The sequence below is a fragment of the Seriola dumerili genome, unplaced genomic scaffold (genome assembly GCF_002260705.1).
Source record: "Seriola dumerili isolate Sdu_G_001 unplaced genomic scaffold, Sdu_1.0 BDQW01001850.1, whole genome shotgun sequence".
NCBI lineage: Eukaryota > Metazoa > Chordata > Actinopteri > Carangiformes > Carangidae > Seriola > Seriola dumerili.
The window spans coordinates 298,081-320,949 of NW_019176105.1; the positions used below are offsets into that span (position 1 = coordinate 298,081).

General features: G+C 39.9%; 2 protein-coding genes across 2 annotated transcripts; both read right to left on the reverse strand.

Moving 5' to 3' along the window:
* Nucleotides 1-1,170: 1,170 nt before the first annotated feature.
* Nucleotides 1,171-7,922, reverse strand: LOC111239077. Its single transcript, XM_022768843.1, has 8 exons — nucleotides 7,831-7,922; nucleotides 5,934-6,043; nucleotides 5,654-5,738; nucleotides 5,370-5,565; nucleotides 3,849-4,921; nucleotides 2,927-3,738; nucleotides 1,853-2,056; nucleotides 1,171-1,771 (listed from the first exon to the last, which is right to left on the reverse strand). Exons 1-8 carry the CDS (start codon nucleotides 7,920-7,922, stop codon nucleotides 1,527-1,529), a joined length of 2,817 nt encoding a protein of 938 aa, XP_022624564.1. The 3' UTR covers nucleotides 1,171-1,526.
* An 8,042-nt stretch (nucleotides 7,923-15,964) lies between these two features.
* On the reverse strand, nucleotides 15,965-21,811 carry LOC111239072 (E3 ubiquitin-protein ligase ZFP91-like). The gene is made up of 11 exons (XM_022768834.1): nucleotides 21,198-21,811; nucleotides 20,824-20,855; nucleotides 20,595-20,726; nucleotides 20,436-20,472; nucleotides 20,239-20,325; nucleotides 20,071-20,160; nucleotides 19,874-19,924; nucleotides 19,702-19,780; nucleotides 19,320-19,434; nucleotides 19,004-19,103; nucleotides 15,965-17,780 (listed from the first exon to the last, which is right to left on the reverse strand). The coding sequence occupies exons 1-11, from the start codon at nucleotides 21,518-21,520 to the stop codon at nucleotides 16,958-16,960; spliced, it is 1,869 nt and encodes a 622-aa protein (XP_022624555.1). The 5' UTR covers nucleotides 21,521-21,811; the 3' UTR covers nucleotides 15,965-16,957.
* Nucleotides 21,812-22,869: the final 1,058 nt, after the last annotated feature.

A 22,869-nucleotide genomic window follows, 5' to 3' on the forward strand; every position in this document is an offset into this window, starting at 1 on the left:
TGCACTCATTTAATCATCTTTGCGGTTATAATTACAAAAAAGAAGCTAAACTACTATCTTTTTTGTTGCCCATTTTACAGTATCAGAAAACGTCAAGGTTATATGACCAGCTTACCAGATGCAGTGGCTGTTTAGTGTCAGGGTTAGGCTAACCCTAAGCTCATGTTGCCACTTTAACCCAACTCTGGCTCTACCACTGATTACAGTTGTGCATAGTACAGGTGTGGAGTGTACTTAAGTTTTCCTTAAATTATTGTACTGAATGGTATCCATATTTTTGTTAATGCTGTTTGTTAATGTCCTTTTCAATGATTGTTGATTTTGAAACAGAAAAATCATTTTATAATGTGTGCGCTCTTTGTGACTGTCAGCTTTTTGAATCAACTCAACCAATCTGAGATCCTGTATTTATTTGTCATTTCTATTTTCTGTTTCACTCTGTCCACAGTGTAAAACTCACTTTACAATCCAGTTTAAGAAAACACAGCAAAATGTCATACACTTTAATAAGTACAGATAGTATTTACAGTATATACACCATAACACAATACTAACTTTATAATCACTACTGTATACTTTTCATAGATTAGGAAGTATTTACATGGTGAATATGACCATATGTTGATTCTGAAATAAAATTTGTTTAAAAATTCTGATACGCAATAAATTCAAGTAGGCGTGCCTTGATACATACTAGTCTGACTATGATCATGGTATAAGAGGTATGCAAGAACCAATTCACAGGTGCATCAGGTGCATCATGGTCCAAGACTTTGAAGAATACTTTTTTTAATACACTTGTCAGTTGGGTGCCATGGGGTGGGGGCACAATGCCAAGTCAATATCAAACACAAACTATACAAGTTTACACGTTTCAGTCCTGAAGACAAGTAGTTTTTCTGTGGGGATTTTTAACCATCAGAACCATTGGTTTCTTCCTCCAAAGCTTTACACATTCATGTTTGGTCATCAGCCTTCTGTGGAAGCAAATGCTAGACTAAGGACCATTTGTTGTAGCATGTCCTGGTGGTCTAGAGGTCTAAAGCACATACCGCATCACTCCAGACACAATTTCGTTGCATGTCACCTTCTCTCCCCTGTATCTCCTAACACTCTCCACTTCACTGTCAACTATCTAGTAAAAATGACATAAAAAATTATCTTAAAAAAAAAAAAAAAAAAAAGCATTCACTGTGTCTGAACTCATATTCACACTTACAAGTACATCTTGTCCAACCACTTAAAAATACATCTCGGAAACAGACACTGGGCATCCCCGACACTGAGTACGAATGATTCTTAACTGGAGCAACCCATGTGTTTCTTAGCTTAGTCACTTTTATTACACTACTCCCTTATGACCAGAGTGATGAGACTGGGAAAGCACCTAACTTCAGGTACTGTATCCATGAAAGAAAAGAAGGAGAAGCGGCTCTCCACCATGGCCAAGAGTTTTCCTCTTCATTGTGATTGCTGGTGGTTTGTACATTGTGGTTATGTGTCCTCTGCCACCTCTTTGTTTTGCTCTAGCAGACTGCGGCAGCACTTTCCCTCCTCCCCTGCTTCTTCAGTAGCTGGATGCGGTTGTGGACGTAAAACTTGATTGCCCTCCAGTCTCGCTGGTTGCTGACCAGCAGAGGGCAGAGTTCAAGGCAGCGCTCGCAGTCTGCCTTCGCAGGGACACGCAGCTCCATGAGGTTTCTCTTCAGGTGTGTCTCCACTGCTACACGCTCCGCCTCTGACCAGGGACGCTTCAGCACTCCACGCTTCCCTATGAGACAGAGGAGGTGTTACTAAGTGTAAATCAATGATGATGCTTGGAAGTCACAGACTGTTACTGACTGATGATTACCTGATTTGGGTGGAATACATCGCCTCTTATGGACATTGGCTATCGATGGGGTAACTGGAGAAGGGATGGGTGCTCTCTTCTTCCGTGGTGGTCGGCCTGGTCCTTTCTTCTTCACCATCACTTCAGCCTTCTCTTTAACTTCCTCCTTTTCTTCTTCTGCCTCAGAATCCTCTGAGAAGGAGTCTGCTGAGTTTCCAGACATCACTGCAGGACACATAAAACATTAGGTAGTTAATTCAAATCTAATGACTGACATACAGCTTAAAATATTCTAAGCAAAGAGTTCAACTGCAGTACTGTTACTTATTAAAAACATTTCTTAATGAAATGGTGCAAACTAGTAAAATCTGGCTATAATCTGCTTTGCTACTTTGCTCAGCTCTAAAATGAAATGTAATAATGCAGCCGTTGAAACGTCCTGGATTTGTACTAGATTTGTGATATTCCAGATCCCAAGTGTGTTTTCTAGTATTGTAGCTTTTTGAACTTAAAGGGGACACTTGAAGGGAATGAATGAATGTGTTATTGTTATTACGCAATGCAGATAGTTTTGGTTTTATTTTCACGTTTTCAAATATCCACTAATGAGATTTTTGTAGCTAGAAAAAAAAAAATGTGTGCACTGAATTTTGAAAAATAGAAAAACTACACCTGACACCGTAATAACAATGTCTCTTTTCCAGAAAAAATGTCCTGATAAATCCAGAAACTCCACAAAGCTTACTGTGAACATTTTACTATTTTCTACCTTATATGAGGCTTCTTTTTTTTTAATTAGGATTATTGAACCAAATGCTATTCACCAGTCATGCTTTTTTTATTTGACCCCTTTAAATTAATTTAAGTGGCTGACATTCCTTCCACAGTCCAATACATATTAATAGTTCCACTTTAAAAATAACAATGTGTTCACTTAACATCACTCAAAACAGATGTTTGGAGTTCAAACTTACCAAAGGTTCTCAGAAGCAGAACCTGACATGAATTGAACACTGCATGCATGAAATACCTGCTGATGGGCCCAGGGGTCTATTCTTTTTTTACTGAAAAAAGAAAATATATAATGTAACATACCGTCCAACTCAAGGCAGATGTGCTGCAGGCTCATTCCTCTGAAAAGCACACCTTCCCTCTCTCCGTAAAGAACAACACGACCCACACGACCCATGAGTGCTGGATCACGTATGATAGTGGAGCAGTTCTGGGTCACGTGGTACTCTCGCTCCAGGAAGTCCTCCAAGCGTTTGGTAGCTCCGCCCTGGCCCTGGCCCTCACCCTCCTCTAACAGTAGCAGTTGGGTAAGGATGGCTACCTGTCGCCGCACTCGCGTTGCTGTCAGTGCTCCGGGGTTCTTGGCCCCGCTGGCTCGTGCCAGGTTTCTCAGGAGGTCCGTGCCCCGGAGAGGGGTAGCAGGAGAATGGTATGGCCGGGAGAAGACATAGGGGCTCTCTGGGTCCACACCCACATTGGGGCTGGTTTGAAGAAGCAGGTCCAGGCAGGACTCACAGTGTGGCGGGAGAATAAGCGGCTGGATACGACCACGCTTCCCTAAAACACCAGCCCGCGGGAGATGACTGAGGACCTGGCGCTCAAAGGGTGACAAGAGGGCTTCCATGCCAGAGGGGGAGCTGGTGCTGGTGCTGGAGCTGCTCTGTGGGGTGATACGGTTGCGGTAGTCCTGGATAGTGAGCTTGGCCACCTCACATTCACGGTGGCGGTTGTAGAGGATGAGCAGGGAGAGGCTGGAATGGCAGAGCAGGCGCCAGGCCTCAGCAGAGTGAGGTGAGCGGGTTAAAGACAGGAAAGAGGAGTGCTGCTGGCGGCGGAGGTACAGGACCAGACAAGACAGGGAGGAGAGCAGCGGTGACATGTGATGTCTGTGTGTGCTGGAAACACAGAGAGAGAGAGAAATAGCAGTTGTAATCATGATGCACCACCCAACAATGTTACCAATAAATATGTAATGGGAACAAAAGTGTATCAGAGACAACCACACCTTACAATCTCTCCATTTTTCTCCTCTGGTACATCTTCTTCCCCTTCTGCACTAAGCTCCAGATCTTCATCTGGATCTATATCTGGCTCTGGAGTGGGAGGTGGAACCAGTTCCTCTTGACTTCTTGAGCTCTCCACCTCCACCTTCTGCGGCTCTTCATGCTTTTCTCTCTTCATCCTCCGACCCCTTCGGGGAGTAGATGGGGGAGGTGGTGATGGACTCTTTACCCGAGACACCATCGGGGGTGTAGGGCGTTTTGCCGCGGGCAGTGGTAAGCTTGGCCCCTTCTTGGCGGCTGCAGGTTGAGCCGAAGAAGGCGGTGAAAGCGAGAGGGAGAATGAGACGGCACCTGTGCTCGAGCGAGTCGCTGGTGATTCCCTCTCCCTGGAGAAGAGAGAGGGCGGTGCGGGGTTTGAAGCGGAAGGCTGAGGGACAGCAAAGGAATGACTGTGAGAAGCGGCGGTGGAGGACGATGAGGGTTGAGGGTGTGTGGCGCTGCCATTTGAAGAGTTGTGTGTGTGGAGGTGTGCCAGCTCCATGGCTGTTCTGACCTCAGGCTGGTTGGCGTGGTGTTTCTCCAGGTGCCGTGCCAGGGAGCGATAGTGGCGGCCGCAGTACGGGCAGTGCTGCCGCCGGCTCACTGTGGCACCGCTGGAGCTGCCAATGTTTATGTTAATGTTATTGTTGATGTTGGTCGTCGGGGGTGCCAGAGTGCTGACTGGGGGCTGGGACTGGGATCTGACTGGGGGTGCAACAGGTGCTGGGCGGGAAAAGGAAGAACATGGACGCCCAGGTCCTCTGGTGGAGGTGGGTGCGCTCTTCTTCTTTGAATTGACAGCAGCTGGCAGCTTGCGCTTCTTGCGGCGGCGCAGCATCCGGCCACGTATTTCTTCAATTTCCTCCTCTTCATCATCGTCATCATCATCGTCATCTTCCTCCTCTTCGTCCTCCTCACGATCAGAGTCACTGGGTTCAGAGTGGGTGAGTGGGGAGGATGAGGGTGATAATGACCAGGAGGGGGTAAGGTAATCAGACACAGAGAGGGACAGTGGGTGCGGACCAGCCTCATCCTCCTGGTGAGAGACAGATTTCAAATTCAAACCAACCCATTAGCTCAACATGTAGCTTCATTACAGGATCTACATTTTCATTACACTTGAAGTTAAATGTTAATAGCAATTTTGTTGTCCACAAATCCTGTGAAAAAACAAATAATGTTCCTACTGAAATCTCACATATACATTGTTTTAAGATCATGTAGTACATTTTTGGGGACTATTTTCTCCAATAATTTTGGTGCATGAGTATTAACAGCAGCAGGATTGTGTATAAAAGATCGACTCAAAATAAACTACAGCCTTTGGCTTCACAGGCAACACCTGTTAAAATGATCAATTCATTGTTGGTTTTGGACTTTTCATGGGATTTGTTGACATAAAAAATATACAGAGTATCACCAGACTTGTCCTGTAATCGTTGCTTGTCCACTTTATCCAAGTTATCATCAAGTGAGTTGCTCACCATCGCATTCTCGCCCCAGTCCGTCAAGCTGTAGTCCACTGTTATCTCCTCCCCTTTGGCGATGTCTCGGATTGCTATGACAACCAGCCGCACCTGGGTCCCACAGTGGACCTCTCGAATGCGGCAGTTGGGTGGTGGATGGAAGAGCACAGGCCCCCGAACACCACTCGCCCCTTCCTCACCCAACTCTGGCACACTGAAAAATATAAAAATGATGTTAGCAAGATGGATCCCAGACCTAAAAAGCAGCAGATCACAGTGAACATGGTGAGGGTGCTCCTTACCAGAGCTGAGTAGGATCAGGCAGGTAGTAGGGACTGCCAGGTGGAGGGAGGCGGTCTTCTGCGCCCTCTGGGTACTGGCCATCACCTGGGACACAGTAGACAGTTGATTCTAGCATATTTTAACAGCTTCATCAACAACCACAGGCCTTGTGTTTCTCCTTACTACAATACGCTCCTGAATAAAACATAGCACACTTATTTTCCATAAGCACCAGAGTGAATTAAAACCCCCAACAGCATGTGGCAAAGTGTGTGTTTGTGTGTGTATTTCTATATATACCTGGGCTGTAGCTGTGTTCTGACATGCTCTCCTCCTCCTCATCTTCTGTTACATACGCTCGGTCACACACCTTCACAGGTGTCCCCTTCCTTTTTCTCCCACACACGCGGCTGTAAAAACAAGACCGGGGCTTCGTTTAGCACAATGATACATTCAGACAAAGCAGTACCTAAGACTTTCCAGGAAAGTCTTAAGTATCCAGGTGGAGGGCAGCCCAAATGGGAACGGAGCATGTGATACCTGTTGCAAAGCAATGCTTCAATCTGATCACAGAGCCTTTCTATCAGGTGGATGACTCATCCACTGTAACAATAACGCTATAAACTACTTGCAGTGGTGACCACGGTGTGTTTCTTCTACTTCAGAAAAAAATGTAATGCCTTTGATTTGACAGGCAACAAAAACAAAGCCATCTGCAGGTGTTGCAATTTAGAGCTGAAACTATGAGTCTATTAATCAATTAATTGATCAACAGAAGAATAATCAAACTATTTTGATAACCGATTGTTTCAGTGGTTTTGCAAGCAACAATAGTGACACAATACCAAATATTCTGATTCCAGATTTTCTAACGAGATGATTTCCTGCTTTTCTTTTTCGAATATAATTTCAAACTAAGAATTCTTGGGTATTCGGATTTTTGGTCGAACTGAGGATGTCATATTCAGTTCTGTGAGGTGATAGCCATTTTTGGTGTTTCATAGACTAAATGATTATCTGAAAACATAGTCGGGAGATTAATCAGTAATGACACTAGTCTTTAGTTGCAGCCCTAATTTAATTTATTTTGATGTAAGACAACAAAAGGACAATTAAATGTCTTTGGAATGTTTGGTGTCATTGCTTGAAAAATTACTCATAGATTCAATCAATTAATTATTATTTTTCTTTTGATTAACTCATCCACTCTAGCCCAATAAAAATACATTTTACTGCCTGTATAATGACTGTAGTCCAACCGCCATTCTTGACTTAACATTAAGTTACAGAAGAATTTATTCTAGCACATTATGTTGGTTTACTGTCCTTGCAACAAGTTTACCTGGCAATCCATGTGTAAATCAGCCCCAAATAGTAGAGATGTGGTAATCACTGACTATAACTGTTCTTCTGTAAACAGACAACCGGTGTGGAAGCTATGATTTCAGCTATCTCGATTATCATTATGATTTTTAATCAAAATATTGAAAATGGCCCCACCCCTTTCTACAATCACGTCATACTGTATAAGTGCATTTACACAAGAGTGATTGCCACAACAAAGCGTGCTTAAATCACTGAGTCTGGTGACAGCCCACTGTTTTCAGTTGCATTTTGGTGATGGTCAGCAACTTTGTTTACTCAAAGCAAAACAAGCCACGAGTCATAATCTGCACCAGCTGAACAGTCAGGCAGCGTTGGGAGCGTGAATATATTGACATTGTTGAATAATATGTTCAGGGATCTGAAGTCTAAGAAATCAGACATACAGCAGGGATTATCGACAAGAGAGCAGATCCCTGATCGGCGAGGTTACATTGATGATTTAGGTTGGGTGCATGCTAACATTAATGCTAAACCGTGGCTAGCCTGTTAGCTTCTAGCAGCTAACGTTAGACTTCTTTGCCGTCAAAACATCAAAAATGAAAGGCTGGTGATTAAATGCGAATCGAGGCGGGTAGTGGAAGGCGCGACCTCATAGGACACAACAGCTGCAACCAAAAAGCACTTCTCCGGCTACGTTTTCTGCAACATTACGGTGAAATCATGCACGCGAATAAAGGCTTCTAACGTTAACTAAACAAACGCGCACGCTTGCAGCGGCGCGTGCGTCTCTGGCTCTTGCATTTTGCTCACAAATCCCTGGTGAAAACAACCCCGCGCGGCGGCAAACCGGAGGCTCGCCGTGCTCACTCACCCCCGTGGCGGCGGTGGCTTGCTCCCATCCCCGTCGCTGTCGAGGGTCGGTGGCTCCCGGTAGTCAAAAGGCGACCGTACATTCTCCGCCATTAGGACTCCCTTCGCTACCTCTCGCGCTCCGGTAGATTGCACAACGCGCATGTGCACAACATCCTTTGGGGTTCTAATGGTAAAATGGGGTGCACCCACCTCTGAGGAAAGTAAAGGCCTATTATAACATCAAGCCTCATAATTACTGGATGCACAAGTCGAAAATACAGTATCGTAGCTATTCAGTAGAACGTGATATTTCATGCAATCACGAGGAAGTGCAAGTAAATCAATGCTTTGCTTTTAATCAGGGCAGTCTCCAGTGGTGGAAAGTAACTAAGTACATTTACTTAAGTATTTAAAACTGTACAGTGCAGTGTACAGTTTTGAGGCACTTGTACTTTATTTGAGTATTTCCACTTAATGCTATTTAATACTACTACTCCACTAGATTTCAGAGGCGAATCTTGTATTTTTTTTTAACTCCTCTACATTTATGTGTTCATTTTAGCTAATTACTTTTCTAATTAAGATTTTATCATTAAGATTTTACATAAAAACACTGTTAAAAATTAAATTATTGGTTTCTAACCATTTTCACACATGACAAGTTAGTAATATACAGTGTCTAGTTGAGGATCATTGTCAAGTTTTTAGCAGTTCCACTATCAAGTGACCTCCCCTCTAAATTTCTCAGAGGGTTTAATAACTTTAATTATCCTAAATTTCAAAGTCAAATATTAGATAAATGTCTCAGAAACCCTATCTGTAAAACCAGTGGTGGAATAAGTATTGAGATCCTTTACTTAATTAGAAATACCAGCACAATAATCCATTACAAGTCCTCCATTCAAAATCAAAGTAAAAGTAAACACAGTTACCACAGCTGTCAAATAAATGTAATGGAGTAAAAAGTACAAAAGTTCAGTTTCCTTCCTGTCCCTTCTCTTCCCTTACTCCTATTCAACCAAGAATGCAATATTTCCAAAACCTTTATCGACCTGAAATTGTTCCAGAATACAGAAAACAATTGACACTGAGGGAAACATCCAGGGTAGTGTTACTGGTAATGGTACCATAGGGATAAATCTTTTTCTCTTCTTACTGTTATGTATAGCTTTCTCATTGCTCCCGTTTGGCCCTTTCTCTCTCACAACATGGGAGAAGTACCTTTGCTGTTGGATGTCGATCTTAAAAAATGCCCTTGGAGATTCGCCCATTATTACATCATTAACTTTTTACATCTAATATGCAGCGGCATTTCCCCTACCTCAACCTGAAGAGCAGACACAGGAGTTGTTCAAAAGCACCACAACAAATTCTCAAAGCTTGAGTTTGAACCACTTCCTTTAATGAGGTTTTTGTTGCTGAACCATAAGCAATACACGCATGGTCTAACACGGATCTATGCAGAGCTACAGAAATATTTTTATTGCAAATCTTCTCGCACCCTATTCTGACCATGTCATGCCCTGATGAGTACGTCATCTACCATCTATGTTCATGATAAGTCTGTCCTGATTCTGATTTGAATAAATATATCAAAGTCTTTAATCCAATTATGTATTCTACCTGCTATTCCTATCATACTTAATTTTATCATGAATCCCTCCTCCCAAACATAGCATATGCCTTTTCTACATAAAAAACTGCCATTACAAATTCTTTATTAATTTGAACTTTCTAAATCTGTTTTCTGACAAATAACAACGTCCATGGTTCCTCTACCCCTCCTAAATCCACTCTGATGGCGTGACAGAATTCCTCTGCTTTCCATATAACATACTAGTCTTTCTGTAATATTTCTTTTCATTATCTTTCCTATATGTGACGTCAGTGCTATCGGCCTATTGTTTGTTGGACTTGATGGGTCTTTCCCTGGTTTCCTGATAGGAATGATCACTGCCTCTTTCCAACCAGTTTGAAAGTTTCCCACTTCCCATACTTTATTATATTACAAACTTAGCAGCTTAATAGATGATAAAACACCTAAATGCTTATGTAGTAAGGCATAAAAATGACAAAAGTCATCATGGTATAGTAAGGCAAAAAACATCATAGTATAGTAAGGCATGAAGATGTCAAAAAACATCGTATAATAAGGCATAAAAATGGCAAAAAAAACATCATAGTATAGTAACACATACAACCTCTTGTTATAGTATGGCATTAAAATGAAAAAAAAAATCATAGTATAGTAAGGCATAAAAATGTCAAAAACGTCATAGTATATTGAGGCAAAAAATATAATAAAAATGTCATAGCATAGTATGGCATAAAACGTCATAAAAACATCATAGTATATTAAGACATAAAAGATCATAAAAATGTCACAGTATGGCAAAGCATTAAACAACATAGTATAGTAGGGCATAAAAATGCCCAAAAATTACAAAGTATAATACGGCATAAAATGTCAAAAAACGTCATAGTATATTAAGACATAAAAGATCATAAAAATGTCATAGTATGGCAAGGCATTAAACCACATATTATATTAAGTTATGAAAATGCCAAAAAACATCAGTCAACAAGTTATCAGGACTATAGATTTGAATAAGTGCCTTTGCTTTCATGTCTACCTTCTCTTCATACATACATTCCTGCTTCCTTCTCCATTTTCAGTGCTCGATACTGCCGCCCCCTTCTGATTGGCTGATTAGCAGCTTCTAGTAATGTTGTTTTAAACTTTTTTTATTTACATCTAGTGTATGGCTTTCTGTCTCACATATATAGTTAAACACTTCCCATTTTGCACTGCTAAATACACACTTCCCATATATTTCCCATTGTTCCTTATTTATTTGTAACACCGGAAAATGATCATTCCCCACTGATATTTCTTCTGCTACATCCCACCCACATATCCCCACTGAACTTCTGGATACTAAGGTTAAATCTAGCATTAGAAACCTGGCGATCTAACAAAGTGTTTCTTGTGCGCACTCTAATCTATTCCTGATTTTCTTTGCACTGATCTAGGCAAAATTATTTCTTCTTTTCTCCCTTTCTCTCACTACCTTGTTTTATCTCCATGCTATCATCACTATCACCTCTGTCAGAATCTTCCCACTCTGGTCCATTCACAAGACTATTGTGCACAGCATTTGAATGGAATTACTAATTACTTATAGCTCTTTCTAGGAAATTTCTGTAGAAATTATTAGCACATTGATGAGAAATAAAGGCCAATGCCAACAAAATACAAGGGTTAAGATTGCGTTTAATTTTCAATGCACATCCAGTTATTTATCACAGAAATAAAAGAAATGCATGACATTTAGAAATTCACAATGCCAGCAAGTCTGGAAGTCACAACTCATTCACGCAGTGAGTGTGTATGCTGTGTCAGGCCTTTAACACCACAGTGAATTTGTTGTGGTGCCATGTGTTTGATACTTTTTGCAACAGACAGTACAATCCTACCATAAAATATTAGTCTAACACAGAGGTCCTCCAACACTGTTTAGCTTCCAAATGAGGGTATGGCAGAAACAATTTGAGAACCACCACTCTAATAGTTCAAACTTGTGAACAGTGTAGCAGCACATTCAAGTATGACATCAGGAGAGAACTTGGTGATCAGAGCAGCAAACATGACACTTGATCATCACAGATTGTGCCAAACAATAAACTATACAAGCATTCAGAATATGAAAACATGAAATATGATATGGAATTATTTAGATTAGGTATGCTAATAATGTGGTACATTAAGAGCTAAGATGACCTATTAAAATAGCAAAGGGTTACAGATTCAGCTGCACATCAGTCACAGTTTATCAGTCATGTATTTTTGGCTACATTCTAGCAGTTAGTAGATTTTGGAGTGTTATGAACAGCAGATATTTAGTCATCAAAGGTAAATCCACTTAAATAAAATAAATTACACACTGTATACAAAAGAAGACATTTTCAAACAGTCTAACTCTGCCACTGCAAAGCACAGCAAACCAACCTTTATACAGTTTAAAGTCTGCACTCATTTCTTTGTCAAAGGAAATAGCAACTGTGGCAAACCAGAGGTCATTTTAGCACTTGCTGTGGAAATACCAATGTCTGGGAAAAGCTGTCTACTGGGCTTTATTAAAGGAGCTTAGTTGTGATTTTAGTTAAGCAGTACATTTTAACCTCTAGTGTTCACAGACAATATTCCACATTACTTCATATTTAATTTGGAATAAGTAAAAGGGAAAGCTGGCTGTTAGTGTTGAGTGAGTTCATAGATGTTGTTGGATTTAAACAAAAGAAAATTAGATCTCCTCTGTTCCTTCCCTCTCTGTATGTAAGACATGGAGGGTCTGCACTGCATGGTCAGCCCAGTGGATTAGCTCCATCAGCACTTGATAGGTCCACATTTTGAGGCCAAAACCCCCCCCTGCACCATCAGTTTCCTACACAGAAGAGAGAAAGTCAACATCAAATGCCTTTCATTATACCGAGATACAGTACAAAAGAAAAGAAAAGTTTATTGGATAAGTAAGCTAACGTAAAAAGGTGTTTGTGTTAACCACACACAAATATAAATTTTATGAGCAACTATCTAGTCTCATCGTGCTGCGTTAAAAGTTTGAGAGCTAGGGGAGATCCAGCAGATATGGAGCAGCAATTCATTTGAAGTCATATTTCTGTCCACTTGATGTATGCAAGTCCTATACTTTTAGCTCTAATGTTGGTCTCCACCAACTCCTAGGAAAAATATCTGGCTCTATAGCTGCTAAATGTTCCACTATGTTCACCAGCTAGTCTCTCACTGTATCTCTCTGCTGATTGGTGCTGGGCAAAGAGCATACAATGGGCTTGCAGAACCTTTTTGTTGAAAACTGCTGTCTGCTGCAAACAAAAACAACATCATGGAAGCCATGAGAGTGAACCAAAACAACAAAACAAAACAAAACAGTTTGAAAGATGCTAAAACAGAGTTGGTTGATAATTCTCTGTGGGTTCATCACTACTAGTGACACATTTTGCATCATTTAATCTATTGTTAATAAAGAAATATTGATTACAACACATTTAAACTGCTATATCTAGATTGAGTTAATGATATGAATCTTTGTTCCCAACATTAGCCACATTTACATAATGGCGTTAATCATGTAATATAGGGTTCAGTCACAGCCTTGTTGAAGCTTTAAATTTTCCATTTGACAATTATGTTATTAAGATGTCAGAGACCAAGTAGCTTGGAAATCCCCTGCTTTGTGGGGACCTTTTGTGCTGAATGCTTGTGTCAGATCTGATATAGTTTAGCTAATTGTAATGATACCATAATAAATGCATGTAACTTAAACATGTAGGTGACAAAAGGAGAAAAGGAGGGTTTCTTCTCACCTGACTGACAAAGGGGCTGTATACATTTACACTATTGTCTTTTTTAGTGGGAATGACACAATATTAAGTTATTGTTATATAATTTGTTATATAAAAAAACAAACATATTTTTAAAATACTGATAATGCACGACCCTTTCTTCTGCTTTCTTGTGTTCAATTCATTTGAATTTGTCACATAAATATGTTATTTGAGAGTATAGTGAACTACATTTAATACTGCAACTATGTAACAGGAAGATGAATGCTCCTGATGTTTGATAAATATCACTTTCTCGTAACCATACGAGAGGACCGCTAGCTAACTAATTATAACAAATACTTTACCTCATTACACTGGTGGTCAGGGGTGACTTCCAGGGTCTTGTCCTCAGTCTCAACCAGATCTTTGGTGCTGTGGAGCAAGTGCTCCAGCCGGACTTGGACGGTCTTCCTCATGGTCTCATAGTCGCCCTCCAGATCACCCCATTCCTCCACCTCCTTCAGGATGACACAGTGGAGCAGCCCCAAGCACCGCCGCAGAGCTGAATGCAGCAACTGCACCTTCTCCTCGGTGCTGGGCTCCTCCGAGTCCGGGGACAGGGACACGATGCGTCTGCCGTCTGGGGTGTGGTCCACTAAGAAGGTCTCCTTCGCTTTCTGGAAAGGATGAGGAATATAGATTTTTTTTTTATGACTGCAAAGCAGACAGATACAAGGTGCTACTGGCCTTGTACTTGTACCTTTAATCTTATTCTAGATCAATTGCAAATTGAACCCAAAGTGAAAATCACATTGATTGTATTGATTAATTAAAAGGTACTCTAAAAAGGAAGATGAGGCACAGAAGCATGACAGCAGGAAAAAAATCCAATGCACTCTATCCATTAGGGGGCCCCAGGGAAATGGGGAAGAGGTGGGGGCGTCTTTTAGTGTAATTACACTCTGCACCACAGCATCCCTTCAACAACACACAAGTGCATAGTGGTGCATATTAAAAGTATATCCAGTAAAAGTCCCACATGTAATTCAAATGCGACAGGTAGCTAGCTGCCTCACAACAAAAACATGCTCGCAAAAGCCCCAACTAACGGGAACGGGAGTGCATCACACCGCCTGACGAGTATGAGGTAAGCATAACGAGTCTGCAAACTGATAACTCACATATAGCTGGAGCAGATGAGTACATTCGTGGTGCAGTAGACGGGCGAGAGCCACCGCTCTCCCCGTTCGCGACCGGCCAGTCACCGGCGCGTCCAGCACGGTTATCGTCTGCTCCTCCTGCTCTGCCATTTGCACTCCAGCCCTGTTTATATAGGTGGGTTAGCCGCGAGCTGGATGAAGACCGAGTGGAGAAATATCTCCCTCCCCTCCAAGGTCGTAAATATTGGCACAGAAACAACGTGTCGCGGAATCTTTTTTGGATACTTCAGCGGTTTGAGCACGAGCCGAAGGTCCTCACAGCGACTGTCAGTGCAGCGTGTTTATGTCGGTGTTCATGTTGGCATGCACGCAACCAGAGGGGATTTAATTGGTTCCGCAAGCCACAGGGGCGTTTTTAGGGGGACGCACAGGAGGGCCTTTTTTGTCCCAAAAAACGTCACCATGTGGCCCACCCATCCTTCCGCAAATAATAAAAACTCTCATTATTGGGGTAGTTTTTTTCAGCCACTGCAAGCTAGTATGGAAAACCACAAGGAGTGCAGCATATGCTTATTTCTGACCAATAGAATAGGCTGTTAATCTAAAAAATTTACACATACTGCAAACCACTTTTTAGTAAAGAGTACAGAGAACAAAAGCTCTGGTACCCACGTTTTGCATCATCCCTATGGAGAATTTATTGATAAATTTTTTATGAAAAGATATTTTCCAGATTCATAATTTATGACACTCACTCATTTAAAAACATGTTTAGAAAATGTGTTATTTGGAATCTAAAATTTTTATCAACACGTTGATGAATATAAGGCAAAAGTGTATTTGGTTCATTTAATATTGGCAAAATACCATAACCAAAAAACTACATACACCTTTTTATTACCCTGCAATCACACCCAATCTTCTCCTCAAAGAATAATAAAGTTATTAGCAATTACATTTTTGTTTGTTTGTTTGTTTGTTATCATTTTTTTGTGGATGTTTTCATGTTGTAAATAAAGTTGGAATAAAAATATATAATAGAAATTTCGTTTTGTGTCAGATGAAATAAGAAGTGTAAAAATGTAAGATTCTTGGTTTACTTTTGTAAATGCAGGATTCCAGTTTAAAAAAAATAAATAAAAAATTTAATAAATTTTCTAAAAACACTTATTCACTTTGTCATTATGTGTTATTGAATGTAGATCGATGGGTAAAAATGTAAATTTTAGTCATGTACATGAGAATCAAAACACAGTAAAGTGTGCAAAAAGGGAAGGGGTCTGAGTACTTTCTGAAAGATAAGTAAAAGTTAACTGAAGTCATTTAGAAGCAGTATTTGTGTTACATAGTTTGTCCACCAGGGAGCACTGGAAAATAAATTTTCAGCTTTATAATTACCAGCTTTAATATGTAACCAACTATAAACAACTATGTACATCTTCTGCAATAATTTACTAGGCTGCTTTTCATTCATCTCGTTCTCCTGTATTCAGAATTAGGCATTCGCTTAAATCTGACACAAATAAACATCATACTGATTCATAACTAATTGATATTGAAATGTGTTGTTTCTAATAAATCAGTAAATTTTGGATCACCTTGTTTAAATGATTTGTCGAAAAAAATACTTCCACCCAAAGACTTCGGAACATAATTTGTTTATTATAGTTATTTTGGACACATTTTCTGATAAATTAAGATTGGAAGCTTATGAGTACTCAGTAGTAGTGGCAGTGTACAGAGGTACATTTTATTATCTAACATTGCTTCAAGACAATTGCTGACAAAAAAAGTCAAAGTGGAAGGTGAACAAATACAATCAAATGAGGAAGGTGATTTTGATCTTTTCTTTACAAAATGTGGGAGACACTTTGACATGTCACAGTAGGAAAAGCACAGCTGTAAATAATGAATAAAAATAATAATAACAATAAAAGATGACTGAATTCCATATAACTGCTTCAGCTCACTGTCAGGGATTACTAGCACACCAGCAGAACCAAATCACTGATAATCAATAAAAATGACTTATTTTAGATTTTGACTGTAATCTCTTCTTGTCAAACCTCTACTGACAGCAAAACAAGTTAGATTTGTCTCAAGGTCCAGACTAAACATTCAATACATTTCAATATGTCTTATATTATCTTACACCAAAGATTCTTTTACACAGAGAACCTAATTTGGTTGTAGTTGTTGCTCAAGTTTTAAGTAACTGTAACTACTGAAGTTAACCTCATTATCTCAAAGACATTTGTCAATTCACTTTGCAAAACAGATGCATATAAACACAGCAGGGATACTATGGGAAAATAAATGTAATTTTAGACTTTCTTGTACATAATGCACAATCATCTTTCAGTCTAACATACACACATATATACAAACACAAGGTGATAAAACAAAAGTTATAAAATATTCATTAAGTGGTAAAATAAGTAATGTAATCTATAATATTACAAATTATACTCCCTGATATGAAGTAGCTCTGTAACTGAGAACTGTATGCAACTACTATGTTATACTCCATGGAAATAAATTCTGTTATTTCAAATATTTATGTCAGTTTATGAACTTTTGACATTTTCTTCAGTCTTTTGTCCCTTCATCTTACCCTCTATGAAGTTCCTCATTCTCTATTTAGATTAAATTATCTCCATGAATCTCAGCACACTGTAACAGAATCTGTCTCTCTCCTTCCCGCTCCCAAACAATCCCCTCATCTTCCTTCCTCCTCTCCCTGTTGCTCTCCCACATTATTTCCCCGACATCCTCATGACTGCTGTCCACTATAACCCTCTCCCACAGCTCACCCTCCCCGGGTATCTGTGCAACTTCGTCAGCCTCCCTGCCCCACTGCGTGTCCTGCTGGGGAGCCAGGGTGGCGACCGAGCTCAGGGTTAGGAGCGTGCTCTGGGAGTCCGTGATCATGGATGTGACAGTGCTGGCAGGAAGGGTGGGGAGTTGGATGAGCTGGGGGTGGCTGGTGCTGGGCAGGTGAGTGGGAGAAGCAGTGGTGAGGTGCAGCAAGGTAGGGGCTTGCTGCTGGTGTGCTACCTGCAACATATGATGTGTTGGCAGTTGGAGGAACTGGCCTTGAGATACATCTATCTGAGCCTGTTGAGCGAGTGGGAGCACAACCTGCTGTAGCGGAGTGAGCGTACCACCCACCACCTCCTGGCTCTCCGGACTGACAGAGGGCCGGTCAGGCTGGGTGAGCACTGGGACAGTCTCTGTTAGCGGGGTGGGGCTGCTTCTTACTGAACCTCCATTAGCTGCTAAGGCTTCAGCTATGAGCACCTCGGGGTGGCTCTTGGCCTTGTGGGCAACAACAGAGTCCTTTTTCTCAAACTTTTTGCCACAAATAGAGCAAGAGAACTGGTAGGAGGCTTCTGCATCATGCTTCTTCATATGCCAGTTTAAGGAGGCCTTCTGACGGCAGGTGAAGCCACAGATCTCACACCTGCCACAAGGTGGAGACAGAGAACAGGTTATAGTCCAAACTGATCTGAAGCTCAAGTTTCATCTCAGACCCCTTTACCTCCAGTTTCACTGCAATTTACTCAGGAGTATAGAAGTATAAAGTAACAGTAAAAGTAAAAAATAGTAAGGCAAAGTATTTCACAACTGTATTTACATACAGCACTTCAACTTCAACTTTATTATTATTATCCCGAAGTAAATTTGGTTTGCAGCAGGCATCACGAACACAACAAAGACATTAAAATACATTGACAAAAATAAACATTACATAGAGAACGCAATAATTCTGGGAGTGGTCAGCTCAAGTAAAGAATGGGGACATTGCTACCACCTTGAACTAACAACATCAATGGCAAGCAATACCAGATCCCCCCAACTTATGCAGTAGGTTCAACATAAATACTGCATCAAGTCAGTTAAAATGTTTGAGTTAATGTACTTAGTTACATTCCACCAATGCTCAGAACGAAAACAAAAGCAACTACTGTATATCACCAGACAATTTATATATTATAGAAAATGTTCTTCAGAAAGTCTCAGGCAGAGCAAGGTGAAAACTTGTAATGAAAGCCCTTATTTAGTTGGGGATATTGGTCATAACTTCAGCAGGGTGGAACAGAGAATTTACACCAGGTACCCTTAGTGGATTATACACTGGAAATAAACAATAATATCACATAATAAAATGACCAAAAAAGACAGATAAAATTATTATTACAATAATACCAAAATATTAATATCATAAAAATTAAAATCCTATCACTAATTATGACGCAATCCCAGCAATAGGTACAATTAAAGAGGCTTTTCATAAAAAGGGTTTATAGTCTAAATCTTCATTCAACCCTGGATATACTGTAGTAGCCTATATAATGTATGTAATACAATGCTAATTTTGCAGACTAAGCAGGATTCAAATACTAGAGCGGTGTAAATACTGCAGTGACAGGAAAAGCTACAATAGTTAACAGTGTGTTCAGCGTTTGATGTATTTCCTATATGTTCTGTTAATTCTGACGAAAAATGTTTTCATTTAGCCTTAAAAAAACCCAAACATAAAACACATAACGATGGAGTGTCTTCATATAAGCGTACTAAGAATATCTGTAGATACCAGAGGCAGAAATAAATACAATTTGTATTATATGATTATCCTAAAATAATCCATTCTAAATAAATAAGCAAAATGTTGTGCCTACTCACTGTATTGGCTTCTCTCCTGTGTGGATCATCCTGTGCACAGCAAGGTTATGGGAGCTCTTGAAGGCACGAGCACAGTACTCACAGATGTAGTCCCTTTGATCTGAAAGACAAATGACGAGCAGAAATTAAACTATCTGACAGGAAAGACAAAATATTCAAGTTTTTAAATTAAATAAACCATCTAATTTCTTCTCTTGGCATGTTCAACTAGGGATTTGAAGCGGCTCGGAATTTTCTTAATGAAAAGCAAATAAACATAAGGTATGCTGCCAGTCTAAACACTGTGTACATAAACATCTGTGCCCTATAACATCACCTGTGTGGTGTTTTGCGTGGCGCAACAGCTGCTTCTGTAGACGAAACAAGCGCCCACATGAAGGGTGATCACACACATAGTTCTTTTTTAGCAAGTGCTGGTATTTTATATGGTGCTGGAATAAAGAGATGACAGAGAAAGAGTCAGCAGGTTGAAGATACATTCACACTCAGTCCTTTAAAGATGAATCTATTTTTAATCATTTAAACATTAACATCAAACTTTGCATCTTAAGAGAAGTTCACAGATTAAAATAATATGTAAGAATATATCCATTATATTTCCGTGGGTAAGCTAATATTCTAACTACAGTACAGTGCAAAATTACAGACAGTGCCTTATTTTTGGGGTTGTCATGGTTACAGCTGATAGGATGGCATACCTGTAGGTAGCGCGGGTGAGCTAAGACAGTACCACAGCCTTCCATTTCACAGCGGACATACTGCACTGGAGGCTTTTTCCTGTAACAACAAAAAAGACTACATTTTATAATAGTCATACTCTATCCAAATAACACAGATATCAATAATAAATAACATAACAAAGATGTATACCTTCGTTTTGGCTGCCTAGGGGCTTTGTCATCTTTGGGCTGTCTACCTCGCCTAAATGAAAACACATTCAGAAGTTTAGTATGGATTCTGAATTGTCAAACAACACTTGTTTCTCCATACTTTGTTTCTTCATGTTTGACTGTGTGTTATCACCCAGTCTATCATCAGTGTGCACAACAATCTTGATCAAAACCTACTTTTTAATGCCATTTCCTTCTTCCTCCTCTTCTGACTCCTCTTTTTTGACTTCCTTTTGTTGTAATGTTGTACGCTGCCTTGATTTTTCCCTAGAGAGTTAAAAGATAAGTTATTTCTGAAACTAACATTTTAACATTCATTAAGAAAGGGCAGTGAGCTCAACATACGTCTTTGTCTCGGGTTTATAGTTGAGGTCATCTGGGTCATCTCTGAATGGATCGTCCTCGTTGAGAGTCACATCTGGATCTGCAACGCTAATGTGGACATCAACACCATACAGGCCACAATGAAATTCACTTTGGCAAATCAATGAGAAATCTAACATTTTCTGTGCTGCTCATTTCTTATGTAGAATAACACTCACTTGTCATTGCTTCCTTTCAAAGCGCCCGTTTCCTCTCCTGAGAAATAGAGATAATGAATTTCAGCATGAGATGACTGCTGCATTAAAATATTACAATCTTATTGTCATGACATTTATACAATTATACTGTTAAAAGAACGCAAGTCATCTTTTTCTTACCAAATGACGAAGCCTCCGTGTCTGCTTCAGACTTGCATGCTGTTGCTGATGTGGTGTGTGAGGCTCGGGTTGAAGGTCTCCCTTTGCCCTTTCTAGATTTGGACCGCTTTGGTCTGGGAATGTGTTTGGATGCTGAGGGAGTTAGTATGCCCATGTGTTAGTGACATATCTAATAGCTCACGAGAACAAAATTCCTGCTTATAGATGATATGCATTGAAGTATGTATACCTTTTTTGACTGTGGATTTCTTGATGGCAGTTCTGTGTAAGAGAGGGTCTATAGTAAATAATAGCCAGGTGAAAGTCAAAAGAAATCTGTAGTACAAGGTAATTATACAGATAGTTTTAACTCAACTTTTCTTTGACAGTGAACAAGAACAGAATAACAAGAGCATTCAACTCATTTGCTTTGGTTTCTATATCTGGTAATTCTATAGCTTTAAGAAACCCCACTGTTAAAACACATGGCCCACAATTACAGCCACAAGCCTCCTTACAGTGCAATTTCACTGGAGCTTTTAACATGCCTCCTGAAAGTAATGTAGTTATGTGGATGCTATAGTCATGTACAATATAGTAGCTGGCATCTGTGCACGCACTTACTGCATGACAGGTGAGTTTTTGGAGCGTGATCCATTTCCAAGAAGCAGACTTGCAGGTTTTCTCTTGGAAGTGGCATTCTTCGACTCTATAGGTGTTCCAGCTAAAGCTCCTCTGGCTCGCAAAACACGCAAACAACCGCTGGCACTAGAACGAGAATCACAGGAGTCCGGGGAGGTCACTGCAGTTTTCCCCCGCCTTTTACGTCCTTCTCTCCCTCTGGACGGCTCAACCGAGTCCGTGGATGATTTAGGGGCCTCCTTTGAGTCTCCGATAGTCTCAAAACCAGGACGAGTACCCGAAACTTCGTCTTCCTCGGAGTCCATGCCGCGCTTATTTAACAGTTTGGACCCTCACAGACTTATGTTATTACCTCGTCGTGAAAATAGATAATTTAAGATGAACGTAGAAGGCCCTAGTGGGACCAAGTTTTGTTAGCTCGGTCAAGAGTAAATTTTACGTCAGTACGCAACATTTAATTAGTTATCTGATTAATTAAAAAGTTACGTTGTACGAGGAATATAATTTTACAAACACTGAGCATTATTTACTTCTTAAAGCCATAGCAAACCTCATATTTCTTTGGCTGAGACGGGGCCTTTTTAAGATGCGTCTCCTTTAAGAACAGCAGACGGATATGCGAAAATATTACTTTTGGACCAACGGGCTTCCATACTGTTTACAAAGGACGATTATGGGAAATGTAGTTATTAGTAGACCGCTTCTATTTATGCATTGACTTTTATGCAATTTGTGCAACACCTATTAAAATTTGATGTATCTTGGTTATGTTGGTCCTATTAATAATTAAATTCTACTGTTAATTGTTATCATTATTTTCATACTTATAATCTCTTTTATTATATGACACACAAAATTCATATCTAAAATAATTAAATACTGCCATTACCATTACTTAAGTTTTTTCTTCTTTCTTATACCCTCTTTCATTATATTGCATACATAACCTAAAGTAATTAAACACTACTAATAATTATAACTACTACTATTCTATAAAGTATTTTATTTTTATTTCATTATGAGCCATTCATACATTATATCTAAAATAATATCCTTATTGAACACAAAAGACAAATAACAACTTTCCCATATTGTTCCATGTAGCATGTGACAACTGATAAAGACCGAGGTGTGGCCGGGTCAAAGCATGGCAGAAGAAATGATATAACTAGAAACTGTTCTGAATGACAAAAATGTGGTAGAGTTAGGTGTGATACAGAAGACAGAAGCAAAGGAAGAAAATGCAGAAAGATCCTTGTTGGCTTTGTGCCAGTATTATGGAATTTATATACTATAAGTACCCTATTAATTACGCAAAACACACAGTTCGAAACTAACCAAAATATGTGACTGTTTGTGGTTTTCAGGTTTGAACACACCTTCATATGTTGGTTTCTGATTTCGAGTGACATGAAAGTACTCACAGTTGATTTTATGGATTGAAGCGTTAAACCTATTAATATGTATGTTTTAGCCTATTTATGACAAATCACATTACTTCTAGCTTCCACTACTGTGTAAAAAACTGTTTGTAAAACTGTTTGTAAAAACCTGAAAGTTAGTTTCATGATTCATCAAAATGATCACAGTTTCTGGCATTTACTTTTCTCATTGTTACGTTATAACTACATTGTATTGCAGCTGTACAGGCCGA